General features: G+C 34.0%; 1 protein-coding gene across 4 annotated transcripts in view; it reads left to right on the forward strand.

The window, feature by feature from the left end:
- Grik2 (glutamate ionotropic receptor kainate type subunit 2) overlaps positions 1 to 14,769 on the forward strand; it is a 625,308-nt gene that overhangs the window by 341,124 nt on the left and 269,415 nt on the right. For all 4 annotated transcript variants that reach the window (XM_048449039.3, XM_048449041.3, XM_048449040.3 and 1 more), the window contains exons 8-9: positions 7,051 to 7,194; positions 10,047 to 10,154. In XM_048449039.3, coding sequence (XP_048304996.2) covers positions 7,051 to 7,194; positions 10,047 to 10,154 — 252 coding nt within the window. The remainder of the gene's footprint in view (positions 1 to 7,050; positions 7,195 to 10,046; positions 10,155 to 14,769) is intronic.

Genomic DNA, 14,769 nt, shown 5'->3' on the forward strand with positions numbered 1-14,769 from the left:
ATGTAATTTATTATAATGTTGATTTTATATCATGCTGCTTTGCTGAAGTAGTGTATTAATTCCAATAATGGTTTGATGGTGTGTTTGGTGTTTCTCTATATAAGATTATGTTAACTGTAAATAGTGACAATTTGATATTATTTTCTTTCCAGTTTAGATACCATTTATTTTATTATCTTGCCTAAATGCTCTGGGTAGGACTTCTGGTATCATCTTGGATGCAAGTAACAAAAGAGGGCATCCCTTTCTTGCTGTATCTGAACACATCACTGTCAGTTTTCCAGCATTCAATATGTTGTGAGATGTTGTCTTATTATAAATAGACTTTATCACACTGAACTATATTACTCCTAAGCTAAATTATTTGGCCTTTATTTTTAATCAGGAAGTTGTTGAATTTTATCAGATGTGATTTCCTACATCATTTCCACTTTTCTTTTTAAATAAAAAGGAAGTATTTAAGTTTAACAAAGAAAAATTACCTATAACAAAACAGGTTTCAAGCAAGAATTACAGTTACTACATTTATATCTACTTTATATTTTATCATAACTAAGGAAAAGTATAATAATAACTGTTTCATGAGGAGGGTGGCCCTTTGTTTGTTTTGGACACCCAGCTAGCTTACATCCAAAATAACCACACAGAAATTTTATTAATTAAATCACTGTCTGACCCAATATCTCTAGCCTCTTTGTGACTGACTCTCACATCTTAATTTAACCCATTTCTATTAATCTGTATATCACCACAAGGTTGTGGCTCACTGGGAAAGATTCATCATGTCTGAATCTGGTAGCTCTATGGCTGCTCTCTCACTCCACTTGCTTTCTCCCAGAATTCAGTTCTTTCTTCTCTACCTACCTAAGTTCTGTTCTATCAATTAGGCCAAGGCAGTTTCTTTATTCATTATCCAATGAAAGCAAGACATGAACAGAAGAATCTCCTGCACCATTTCCCCTTTTCTATTGAAATAAAAAGCAAGGCTTTACCTTTAACATAGTAACATTACATATAGCAAAACAGGTATCAAATAAAAATTACAGTTACAATACTTATATTTACTTTATCTTTTATCATAACTAAGAAAAGCTATAACTATAATTTTTTCTACTCCTTCTAAGACTCCAGAAGGATATAATATTACCTAAGTAAACAGAAAGTGTATTGTAAGCAACTTTCAAAACTCTAGAAATGACAAGAGATATCTCACTGCCTGGACAGTCACCCAAAGTTCTTCTGTATAGTTGGGGCATCCATCTTCAGCATACAGGCCTATAGTCTCCAGCTGACTTTTCCATGAAGCAGGAAAATTCAAAGACAGTTCAGTCACTTTCTTCTGTACCCTGAAGGATGTCTCACAGACTCTTTCAAGAAGCAGGAACCCCGAAGGACCATCTCACCTTTAGACAAATTCAGCAGTCATCTCTCTGTGGGTACTGCATGTCCAGTGAAGCAGTCCAGGCAAGAGAAGTTTCTTGCCCAAATGGCCAGCAAACTCCATAAGCATCCTCTTTGATGCCCATCTTCCTCTTGAAGTAGCTTGGTGCTGCCAGGAGCAGACGTGTCTCATTGTCATGAAAAGCTCTAAGTTATTAAAACAGTTTAAATGTTATATTCTATAGTCTTTGAAAGATATGAAGAATACCTATCTGAAATATTTTTTATGCACATCTAGAAAATCTAACATGACTACAAGCTTGACTATTATAGATAATTATCTATTAACCTATGTTTCTTAATTATACATTACATTTTTTAAAGGAGCTACACAAGAACAATACCTTAATCAAGATCAGATATACATACATACATACATATATATACATACATATATATACATATATATATAGCAAAATTGATGTTAAATTTGCATCAATAAATCAAGATTTATATCGATGTAAATTATTCATATCTACATTGTATCCCCTTTTAAATGTAAAAAAACCATCATTTATAAACATTATTTGGAAATATGGGCACAGATTTTTCTCTCCATACTGCTTCCTTTCTGAATCTGTCCTATTGTGTATCTAAAACACTTTTCCATCTTAGAATGCTTCTTAAAATGCTAAGCCACAGTGTGGCTAGGGCCAAGGCTGCTTTGCCTTTTGGATATGATCAGTCCAACAAATCAGAGGCATGCTCACTGCTTCTACAAGCCACGCACACTGCCCCAGTTCCAAGTATGTAGCGGGTCTATGTTGTGCCATTAAGCAGTTTGTAACTCATTGCTCACAAACCCCATTTAAGTGTTCATTTTTCAGAAAGAGCCAGAGTTTGGCTGGCAACATGGCCTAGGAAGCTGCCATTTCAAAACCACATTTTTTTTATACAGCTGAATCAGAAAAACCTTTCTTAAAAGAGCTGCAGCACACTGCCAGCCACCAGCAAAGTGTTGGTTATCAGGAAGCTGCGCGTAACTCTGTTCTTTTGTGTCTAGAATAACGTTTAAGCTTTCTCAGATTTTATGGGGATATAGTCAACAACATTGGCATGCCAATTTGTAGCAGGAGGCTGCTTGTTTGTTTAAATCACTGCTTGACCCATTAGTTCTAGCTTCTTATTGGCTATCTTTTACACCTTAGTTTAATCTATTTCTATCAATTCATGTATCACCACATGGATGTGGCTTACCAGCAAGGTTCTAGCATGTCTGTTCCCAGTGGGGCTGCATGGCATCTCATGTCTCTGCCTCCTTTCTCCCAGTATTCAGTTTAGTTCCTCCACCTACCTCTTCTCTTCCCTTTCACAGGCCAAGACAGTTTCTTTATTCATAAACCAATAAAAGCAACACATCGACAGAAGGACCTTTCACATCATATATGGTAAAATTTAGCAGTGAAAACAACCTTATTCAGAGCTTTACTTTAGTGTGATCTTTTTATCCAAGTTTATATGGTGACAAAGGTGTCATCTTTTCAATTTTATAATTCAATATAATCAAGGTGCCCAAACTTAAGTCCCCATATTAATCAGTCATGTCATTTCAGTAGTGTCAGTAAATCTTTGGTTTTAATTGTGTTCTTTTTTCTTTTATAGTTATTCTATATAAAGATTTATTAGTTTTATTCTTTAAAATATTTTTTAATTATGTTAATATCAAATTTCTAATTGAACATCTTTGTCTCCGATTAGAAAATGACCAAAATGCATTCAAGGCTACATTCCACTTTTTTTTTCTTTTATTTATTTATTTATTTTTTATTTTTCCATTCAAATATTTAAACTTACTTCCCTCCTTCCAATCTCCTCTCCTGCTCCCACACTCCCCTCCACCTTCCCCTCCCTGCTTGAGAGAGGGCAGGAAACACTGCCCTGTGGGAAGTCCAAGTCCCCTCCCCTGCTATATCCAGGCCTAGGGAGCTGTGCATCCACATAGACTAGGGTCCCCAAAAGCCAGAACATCCTGTAAAAACAAGTCCCAGTGCCTTTATCAATGGCTTCTCAGACAGCTCCCATTGTCAGCCACAATCAGAGAGTCTAGTTTGATCACATTTTTTTGTCATGGAATATCTTGTTTCCTCCATCAATGGTTATTGAAAGCTTTGCTGAATATAGTAGTCTGGGCTGGCATCTGTGGTCTCTTAGTGCCTGCATAATGCCTGTTCAAGACCTTCTAGATTTCCTTGTTTCCATTGAGAAGATGGGTGTATTTCTAATATGTCTGTCTTTATAAGTTACTTGGCCTTTATCCTTTGCAGCTCTTGATATTCTTTCTTTATTCTGTATGTTTAGAAATTGATCATTATGTGGTATTGGGACTTTTTTTGTTCCAGTCTATTTGGTGTTCTGTAAGCTTCTTGTATTTTCATAAGTATGTCTTTCTTTAGGTTGGGAAATTTTTTCTTCTATTATTTTCTTGAATATACTTTTTGTTTTTAGCTGGGCTTCTCCTTCTATCCCTATTATTCTTAGGTTTGGTCTTTTTGTGGTGTTCCAAATTTCCTGGCTATTTTTTGTTAACAGTGGTAAGAGTAGGGAAAATTGTATACCAAATTCTTATCTAAATGATTAAAATGAGAGATATTTAATAACGAAAAGAAAATAATAGAAATAACCAATGCAATATCTGCTTCTACAGGGTGGGCTCAGTCATTGATTTCAATATTTTCAAAAGAAGAGTAATACTAAAAAGCAGAGAAAATATATTTGATAAGGTACAATGGGAAGAGGAAGGAATAAATAGGTCCAGTTATTTCTAGTCCAATCTATATAGTAACATGAGCCTTAGGTTTAAGTAGAGAAAGAACCAGGAAAGGGGATTGAATTGTATATATATGGATATATAATGGATATATATATGGATATATATATATATCCATTCCTGGTCAAATACTGTCTAGGTCTGCATATAAATGATTTTATCTCAGATTTTTTCTCTGAGATGATCTAAAGAAGTTGTTATTGGTGCCATTTCTGGTTACTTCTGCTCCAGATTACAGTCTGATGTCACAGACATTTGTCCTAATTTAGGGGATCATTGGTCCTTTGAGGCTTTGGTTTCAGTTCATGTAACCCAAGGTGGATAAAACTGAAGAAACTAGCTCTTGTTTTTGTGCCTTCAGACCCAAAGGGACACAAGTTATATTTTTGGTAGTCAGATATCCTTCAAGTAATTATCTTGTAATATGCAAGGTAACTGAAATAGGGACAAAATGAAGGTAGAGATGCCAGCCTATCATAGTATTTAGTACCTTTTAGGCTTATGTAGTGACACAGTATTTTCTAGAAACAGCAATTCTAAGTGTCAGTTTTCATTTCCAGGACTATGTTTTTCTTATTTATACTCTGATATTTATTATGTCTTTTTTCCTGTTAGTTTGACATTTGTTTGGTTACTGTGTTTTCATTTCCTTGAGGTACAGCACTTGATTGCTTATGCAAATTCTTTATGGTTTTTGAATATAGATACTGATTTCCATAAATGCTCCTTTTAGTACTCAATATTTTTTTTTAATTTTATGTCTCTGTTTGTATTTGTTTGAAGGTATTTTTTAAGCTCTTTATATCTATTGTGATTTACTCACTGTTCAGGAATGAGTTATTTCTCCCATATTTGTTTGATTTCTTAAGATTCTGTTGTTATTCACTTTTGTTTTTATTGTGTTAGAGCCTGAAAAGGTATTAAATAAAATTCCAATATTTAAAATACCTTTAAAATTACTGTTAATACATTTTTCTTATTTGTGACAAGCCAGATTTTGATATAATAGTTTTTCCTATTGTTCCAAAAAAATTCTTGATAAAAGCTACTTAAAGAAGGAACAGTATGATTTGATTCAAAGTTACAGGGTACAGTATCATGGCTGGACTGGTGGCAGGGGTTTGAGACAGTTGGTTGTGCCTGTAGTAAGGATACAAGAGAGGTATATGATCCTCTCTCTTGTCTTTTTTGTCTTCTTATAAATTCAGCCAAGGATGATAGCCTTTGCATTGAACCACCATATTCATGTTAATTCCTTGTTCCTCAGTTAAACATCTTAACAAATAGCCTCCTTCCAGAGGCCTGCGTCTTACATCTCTAATGCCGTAATTTTGACAAGACTGACCATCACATAAGGAAATGGAATTTGAATTTAGAAAGAGAATGGATGTTTTAAGGTATTTGTCTGTGGTAATGTGTGAAACTAGCCTGTTCATAATTCCTGAAAGATTTCATCTCTGCCTACCTTTCTCAGACAGGTATACGGTATAAAATTTCATTGCATTTTGGAAAAAGTACATTTTTCAAGTTTCGTAAGTACTTTTAGGACTACCAGTGTGATATACCAGATATATTCCTCAGTTTTTAACTTAGATCCAAACAAAGTAGTGTAATTGTATGTTTCATATTGGATTTCTGTATCAAATTCACTCCTCTAGATACCACAATGCCATTATTAGAATATATGAAACTAGCCATCTGTTATTTAAAAAAGGAAGTTTGTGACTATAAAGGAAAAAAATAATGACTACTATTTTCTTTCATTGCAGTGTGCTAGTTAGCCTTCTTCTACTTCTTGTGGTAAAGCTCTTAGTATACATTTGAATGGAAAAATACAGTCTCCTTATTTTGTCTTGTATTGTAGCACATGGTATGATCTACAGGGTTCCTATTCAGGTTGGAATTCATTTCACAGACCACTAATTGTGTGAATGAGAAAGGGAAATACTTGATTTTATTGTAAAACATGCCAAGCAGATGGCTTAAAATTCACTACTACCATCTCTGCCAGTGTGACCCTCTCTTGTACGTATGAAATCTGTCACGGTCCCAAAAACTGGGGGAGAGGGTCTTCTTAACACATCTCTTGACAGTCACTGAGCCTCTTGTTTGTTATGTGTTATAACCATTTTTTTTTTATCATTAAGTCAAAAGGTGGCTGGCTACTTGAGCAGGTGCAGAACAGTAGAATTCATATTCATTTTACTTGAGAAGCCAAATGAACTCTTATTGATATGGAAATTTTGAGTGAAGAAAACAGCAGAAGAGATTAGACTTAGATTTTTGAAAAGGGATTAATACTTACCCTGAGCAGTCTGTAGATCATGACTGAGAACGGATATTTGTAAATAGAGCTGGAGACAAAATCTGTGCTTATATCTTTGAGCTTTTTGAGTAACCCTCTTTAAAATCTCTTTTCTTCCTCCTGGATACGGGAACTGTTTACTTACTTTTATGGGTATGTAAGGTACATAATCATCCTAAATGTCACAATTTCTTCCAATTTTATGTGTGGTGAGACAGAGTAAGATAGACCCCCAGAAGAGTGGGAAGAGAAATAAACATTGTCTTCATATATTTCCAGTACAAAAGGAGTATAAGGGCACTGTTTAACTTGGCTATTGCCTTCTGAAAAAAAGGCCAGATGGGTCAACTGTCCTTAATGAGTTGTAGTTGCCATTACATTGTCTTCACTGAGAGAACCACAGAATGCAGAGTAAATTATTTTTTCATGATATAAAGAAACACTGGAAATTTGTGTTTTTCCTGCCCCCTTCTCCTCACGATGCTGCCTGCCCTGTTGCATATTTTTGTGAACAGGGATGTCCTCTCTGATCTTTCAGACAGATGCGGCTCTGATGTATGACGCAGTGCATGTCGTGTCCGTGGCCGTCCAACAGTTTCCACAGATGACAGTCAGTTCCTTGCAGTGTAATCGACACAAACCCTGGCGATTTGGGACCCGCTTCATGAGCCTAATTAAAGAGGTAAGTAAAGAAAGGATTGCAAATGAACTAACTCGATGTAGTTAGTTTTCTTAGCACTTGATTAAAACAAAACAAAACAAACAAAAATCTGAAACATTCTTTTTTCCCCTCAGCAAGTAAAATTATCTTTTTCTTTTTAATTTTAACTGAAAATGTATTCTTCTCTTACACAACACATACCAACCACAGTTTCCCTTCTCTCTGTCCCTCTTACCTGTCCCTCCACATCCCATCTTCCCCCGAGCCCCTCCTTCTCTGTTTCCTCTTCAGAAGAGAACAGACCTATACAAGACAACAGCCAAAGAGGATGAAAAAGATAAAATGACACAAGGAAAAATCCCTTATATTGAGGCTGAACAACAAAATAAGAAGTTTCATTTTACAAATAAATCTATGCAATAGCCATCAGCATGTCTATGATGACCTAATCATATGAAACCAATGACTCAGTGAAAGCATGATTGATATTATTAACCTTATTTTTGAAAATCTATCTCTCTAACTTTTTATTTAGGTATTTATTTATTTTCTAAAGAGTTGTAATTTAGACAGTAAAATATGAAGTGTATTTTTAATATGAATGTCATTTAGCATACATAAAAGTTAAAATACTATATGAGGCATAGCTATTTTCATCTATGCAACTATGTGAAACAAAGTGTACAATTATTTTATTTATATTAACTAGTCATGTTAAAAGTGAATGTATCAATGCTAAGATTATAGTTCAATGTTAGACTGCTTAGTGAGCATATAAGGCCCAAGTTCAATCTCTATCACTTTGAAACACAAAACAATAATAATATATGGATTCACAAAGTGCAAAACTTACTTCACACAGGATGATTGACTGGTGTTTTTGACTAGGTATTGTTTTCCTTTAGAATTTGATCAAGCCTGAAACAGGAAAAAACAAGTGGAAAATTCTTCATTTACACACATGTACATAGAAACCTTTTTTCTTCTTTTGCTTTTGTATTTTTCTCTTTTTTCTATGAAGGGAAGTCATAGTTGTTGCTTAACATACTTGTCTTGGGTGGAAGTTTAAATGGACTTCCTCTTAGCTATAAAAACAATCTCGGTCTATTTTGTAATTAATTATTAATCATAGAATGAAAATAAAAATAAGATCAGGAATAGGAACTTCATTATATTGGTAAACAATTTCAATGCATTTCCATTGCCCACTCTATGTTGAATTCCACGAGGAGTCCTGATTTTCTCTGAAGAATATGATGTTTATTAGTTGCTTTACATTCTGCATTCACTTCTGGTTTAAAATACTGTCCACTCTCAGCTCTATTCATAGATCACAGGTCTCAGTGGTTAAAGAATCGATTTTTCTGAACTCAGCATTTGAGCATTATGACTTTGATACGTGTCGACTGGCCCTGAAAGAAACAGCTATATGACATCCCCCACTGTATTTATTGTAGGGTGTAATTGAGATCCTTGTCCACTAAATCATAGTATTCCCGTAAGAGGACCAACAGGAGAAATTTCTCTCAGGTTTCAGTACCAGGAAGCACTGTTTATCCCAAGCAGCTGGAATGCCTCCAGCTATGAACGCTGCATATTACAATTTTATCATCTTTTCGTGTCTGCTTTGGTTGCTAGGAAGCTTAAAATTGAGTATATTACAGAATTTTTATTACTTGCCTGTTATATTTTCACTGTTCCTTACGTAGGTCCACTTTGCTATTCTCTACATATATTCTGGGTCCTTCTGATCCTTTTGTCTGTTGTTACATTATTAGAAATTTTGGGGGGGGCGCTTGATTATTTTTTTCTTTTGAAGAAGTGGGGGAAAGTAAGTTTTTTTCTACTGAAGACACATTTTAATCTAACACAGATGATTGCTGTGTTTTCTGTGTCATTTAGAATTTAATAGCTGAAATACATGTACACTATTACTAGTGTCTGAGAAACATGCATGGTGACTACAAAATGATATAGTGATGATATCCATTTACATTCACTACTAAATTATTAATCATAATCTTTTAACATCCATGTCTTTTGGCTCTTAGTGTATATTATTTCAAACTATACCATTGCATGCTTACACAGCATCATTTGAAATTTCCAAGTAATTATTTTTCCAAGTTTTTTCCAGATGTTATATAGTAGAAAACATATAATTTTTGCTAAATAACAGACAATATAGGAAATATTTTTGTATTTAAAATAAAATACATTTATTTGCTTACATTGGAAGGATTATATTTCTACCCTATTTTCCACTGGATACTTCTTTTATAAACATTATAATCTTATATATAATAATTGTGATACATTTTCCCCTGTCTTCTTCAGAGAAATGTAGCATTGATTATTATAAGGGAAGTTTGTTAATTGGAGAAATAGAACAAATTTTTCTGGATTCAGTTTTGACCAGAGTAATGCATTTCTTGATGATTTGAATTTAGGGAGTTAGTCCCATCATATTGTCTGAATTATACCAAGTAATATATTCAGTATCTCATTTCATATAATATACCTTGCTAATTTTTCTTTGTTAAATGTACTTCAATATATATATTAAATATATCTAAGGAAAAAGCTTATACCCATAAACATTGGTAATATAAGATGAACATTTATATTTTGTACAGAAGTTAGGACGTTGCTGAGGAGAAAATCTCTTTCATTTCATGAGATGTAAAACATCTTGGTCCACTACTGACCACAGAATGCCATTACAAAGCAGCACAAAATGCCAGTGACTACGGGGCTATTCTTGTCTTCTGTTTCTTCTTTGTTAATATAAAGCAACATGGATGACCAGTAATAGCAGGACTCCATCTTACCTCCCGTCTCTTGCTTGCTAATTGTGGGCATTTGTTTTTCAGGCTCACTGGGAAGGCCTCACAGGCAGAATAACTTTCAATAAGACCAATGGCTTACGGACAGATTTTGATTTGGATGTGATCAGTCTCAAGGAGGAAGGATTGGAGAAGGTAACTGAATCCACTTTGATTTAATCATCAAATTAAGTATGATGCTGAAAAAGAAAAACATCTTTGTTAAAGTTACATTTTATGTTTTTTTAGTTTTATTGAATAATTTCTATATAATTCTCTAATATATTATATTAAGTACAATAATTGACAACTAATATTTCAAACTAAACATTTTTGTAATCTTTTTGGTTTTTTGTATTTTTATTTTATTTATCTATTTACAAAACTAACTTTTTAAACTATACATACCAATCCAAGTTCTCACTCCCTCTCCTCTACCCATTCCCTACACATACCCTCCCATTCCAATTCCATCTGATCCTCAGAGAGGGTAAGGCACATTGCTTTGTAGAAGGTCCAAGACCCTCCCTACTATATCTAGGCTGAGCAAAGATTTTAAAAATTATATTTATTTTTTTATGTGTGTGAGTATTCCCCCCCCCCACATCATTATATGTTTACAGCAATCAAGCTTGGTACCTGTGAGGTTCAGAAACTGGAATTACAGATGACTGTGGCTGCCATTTTGCTGCTAAGAATAACTTCTAATTGTTTCCTACTTGTAATATAGTCCTAAAATGATTTTTAGGAAAAAAAAAGCTATTTTGCACTGGGTTATTTTAGAATGAAGTATCTAAATTGGTATACAAAAGGTGAATTATGTAGATACATGATGGAAAAAATAACTTTTTCTTAAATTACTTATCTGTGTCTAGGGTTCAAAGGCTTACTATAAAAATATGTTAGTGTTTTAGTACTTTTGATGTATCAATTTAAAATTTTCTTATAATTCATTGAAGAGTTGAGATAATCAGATACTTTGATAAGAGTACAGAAAAGTTCTATTTAAATGAAATAGTTTTGTCATAAAGATAGTAAAGCAGATTTTATCCAGCAAATGGAGTTGAGTGAAGATAATGATTTTCCCACTCCGACACATCCCAACATATTTAAAAGATAGCTCAAGTTACCATGGAGAGAAGAAAAACATACATTTTGAGGCTAAGCAAGGTGTACCTCCATAGGGAATAGGCTCCAAAAAGCCACATTCATGTACTAGTGGTAAATCATGATCCTTCTCTGTAACCCCAGAGATTGCCCAAGCAACAGACATGTCAGACACAGGCAGTGGGAGGATGGGAGGGAGAGAGAACTGTGGTTGGCAGATTAAAAAAATAAGCTTTTAAATAAGAAAAGTACACATTTCTTATATGTCATGGAAAAAATGTGCATACATTTTGACCAGTTGATGACCTGCGTGATAGAACAATTACTTTCTCCCACAGAGATTCTTAGATTGTATCACTTGATAAAAGTGAAGAATCCAGTATAAGAAATGGGAATAAAATAGCCATGACATAGTGTTTTCTGAACTATCTAGCTTCTAGGGTGTGAGCATTTCTTGGATCTAAGTGTGGATTTGATAATAGACTTTTATCTAATAGCTTTCTGGGATATGATTACATTTTATAACTATCTACATTACCAGAATGATCTCCGATGATAATGATGTTCTTAATGGTATCAATAATCCAGTTGACTCAAAATGACGAAAAGTGAGGAACATTATCCTGTGTTCTAATGGGCTCACCGAAAGACCTATATATAATAATTTTCATGTATATGTGATAATCCTACAATGCAAGTAAAGTGAAACTGTAAAATATGCATATTGCCATAACATTTCAAGGTGACGTGTGAGCACTCCTGAAACATGAGTATTTATTTATACATTAATACATATGATAATTCACCTCAATGTTATTTGATTCAAAGTCCTCAAAAAGGCACACACACAATAGATGAGTATTTCTTTAGAAACTGAAGAATAACAGTAGATGAGGTTCTGAGAATTATCAGCCTTCTAATAATGGGAAAATATTGAGTCTAGTTTTTACTTACTATGTCTCCTTTTATGTTTTTTAGAGTAAAAGCTTATTTTGTGTGATTCTATATGTTACAACGATGCAGCTCCTTTATTATTTTAGAGGAGCATATAGTTAAAATATTGTCTTGAGTTTCAGAAGAATCATTAGACTCTTGAATTATAATGGAACTGTTTAAAAGTATGGAGACTTTTAGAGATAAGTTGAAGTTATTTTGTTTTCTTATTTTCTTTTGAGATAGATATTATATATGGTAGAGTGGCTTCAGCCCCCATTACGCAGCAGAGAATATTGCTAAACTTCTGACCTTCCTGCCTATCTCTCCTAGGACCTTAAAAGCATTCATTATCATGCTCAATTTTTTAATTGTTTGGATCAAATCTGATGCTTTACGCATGTTAGTCAGCCGTCCTCCCAAAAGAGCCATATCTTCAATCCAGAAAGTATTTCATGTTATTAGATTTCAGTGTAAAGTTTTAATGTTTAATGCTGTCAGTTTGGCAAGGTCTAGAATTACATTTGAAAAAACCCTCTGATAATGCCTCTTATGGTGTTGCCAGGAGGGATTTGATGAGGTAAAAAGACTCACCATAAAATTAGGTATCACTGTACCTCAGGCTATAGTCCGAGTCTTAGACTAAATAAATGTATAACCAGACTAAAAATATGACCAATCTCTTCACTTTCTGAGTGGATTCAATTTGAACAGGTCTGTCATGCTCCTATTAACAAGTGTTCCCAACAAGATGGACTGGACATCAAACTGTGAGCTAACATTAATGATTTATTCCTTAAATTCTTTATTGTCAGTTATTGATAGCAACAATGGACAAGGTAATTGGTCTAGTTTAATAACTACTGAAATATGAGCCTACCTAGAATACTAATAGAGAAAACCATACTTCTTGTAATTAATCTAGAAAGTAATCTAGAAATAACAATTAGATTTCTATAAGAGAAAGAGAGAGAGGAGTGTAATATCTTTAGGGCCCTGAACCTGGAATTTTGTTTTGATCATTCCCTATTTCAATAATAATTAAGATCAAAATACTCTTCCAATCTATATTGGCAGATGCATTAATTGGTAGTGAATCAAAAAAGATCTCCAGTATGCATCTTTGAAACTATCTGATGTCAGTGGTTTCTTTCAAGCAGAGCAGGGGCATTATGTACCATTCAGGATTTTATCTGTGCTAGCCAATAAAAAAGGTGAATTCCTTTCTGAAGAACCTTCTATTTGGTGCACAAGATTAAGAAAATGAAAAGAAGTACTTCTCAACATTTAAATTATTTTGATCTAAACAAAGGTCTTAATGTTTATTGTGCATTCAAAATTTACTTAAAATATTGTCACATGCATTGATAAAATAAACCAGGGCATGTTTTACAGTATAACTATGGTACAGTCCTCAGAATCATTTTACTTTTATTCTCATTAAATTCTACTCATCAGACCACAACAACCAGATAGGTTTTGCCTAAACAAGTTGGTCCTAGTTTTATTTAAACTCTTCTGTGTTTTCCCATTTTGTTTTGCGTAAAATAATGTGGGATTCCCCTCTGTAAGCTGTGAATACCATTGGTTAATAAAGAACTGTTCTGAGCCTATAGCAGAGCAGGACAGAAAGAGCTAGTCATGGAAAACTAGGGTGAATGCTGTGAGAAAGAAGGGCAGAGTCAGAGAAATACCAAGTAGCTTGGCTAGAGACAGATGCCAGAACTTTAGCCAGTAATCCACAGCCACATGGTGATGCACAGATTAATAGAAATGGTTTAAATTAATATTTAAGAGTTAGCCTATAAGTAGCTAGAGCTAATGGATCAAGCAATGATTTAATTAATACAGTTTCTGTGTGGTTACTTCAGGGCTCAGCAGCCGGGAACCAACAAGTGACTCTCTCCTACAAATTGGTGTCCATGTGGCCAACTAAAATCCACAAAAAACCTGATAAAGCTTGAAAAAGAATTCTAAACACAAAAGAACAGAATGAAGCATGGCTTGGTAGTGGCATTTTGTCGGGCAGACTTTGTTCGCTAGATACAATTAGAGGCATGGCCTCTTTAAGAGAGGTTTTCCTGATTTAGTGGTAGCAGAAAAAAAGCCACACCATTTTGAAATGCTGGCTTTCTTGGCCACGCTGCCAGCATGAACTCTGGCTCTTTCAGGAGATCAAACATTTAAATGGGATTTGTGAGCAACATACTACAACTTGCTTATTGACAACATTGAACTGCTGTGTACCTAAAATTGAGGAAATGTGCATGGCTTGCAGAGGTAGTGAATGGCCTTCTATCACGATGGACTGTACAGAGAAAGTAGAAAGTACTGTATATACTCTAGTAATACCATAGCCTAAGTTTATAAGAAGCACTTAGCATTTTTAGAAGCACTCCTGGACAGTAAAGAATTACATATATACATTAAGACAGATTTAGACATAAAAGACTTCTAAATATGTGACAGTGTTGGATAAATGTACATAGGCTTTGTAGAGAGAAGAAATAGAGTCATTAAATGAAATAAATGGTTTATAAAATAAAACAAAGATATAAAGAGAAATACAAGCATGTAAAGATGGAATATGCAAATAGAGTCTGAATTATGTATATTAGTGTTTTCTTTGAATTTTTGACTGTGAAGGAGCTAGAGACATTCAATGTATGGGCTGCTAAGCTAAACAAATATATATTTGTTTATATATTGTGGCCAGAACCAACAAGTGGCT

The sequence above is a fragment of the Myodes glareolus genome, chromosome 1, assembly GCF_982192425.1.
Source record: "Myodes glareolus chromosome 1, mMyoGla1.1, whole genome shotgun sequence".
NCBI lineage: Eukaryota > Metazoa > Chordata > Mammalia > Rodentia > Cricetidae > Myodes > Myodes glareolus.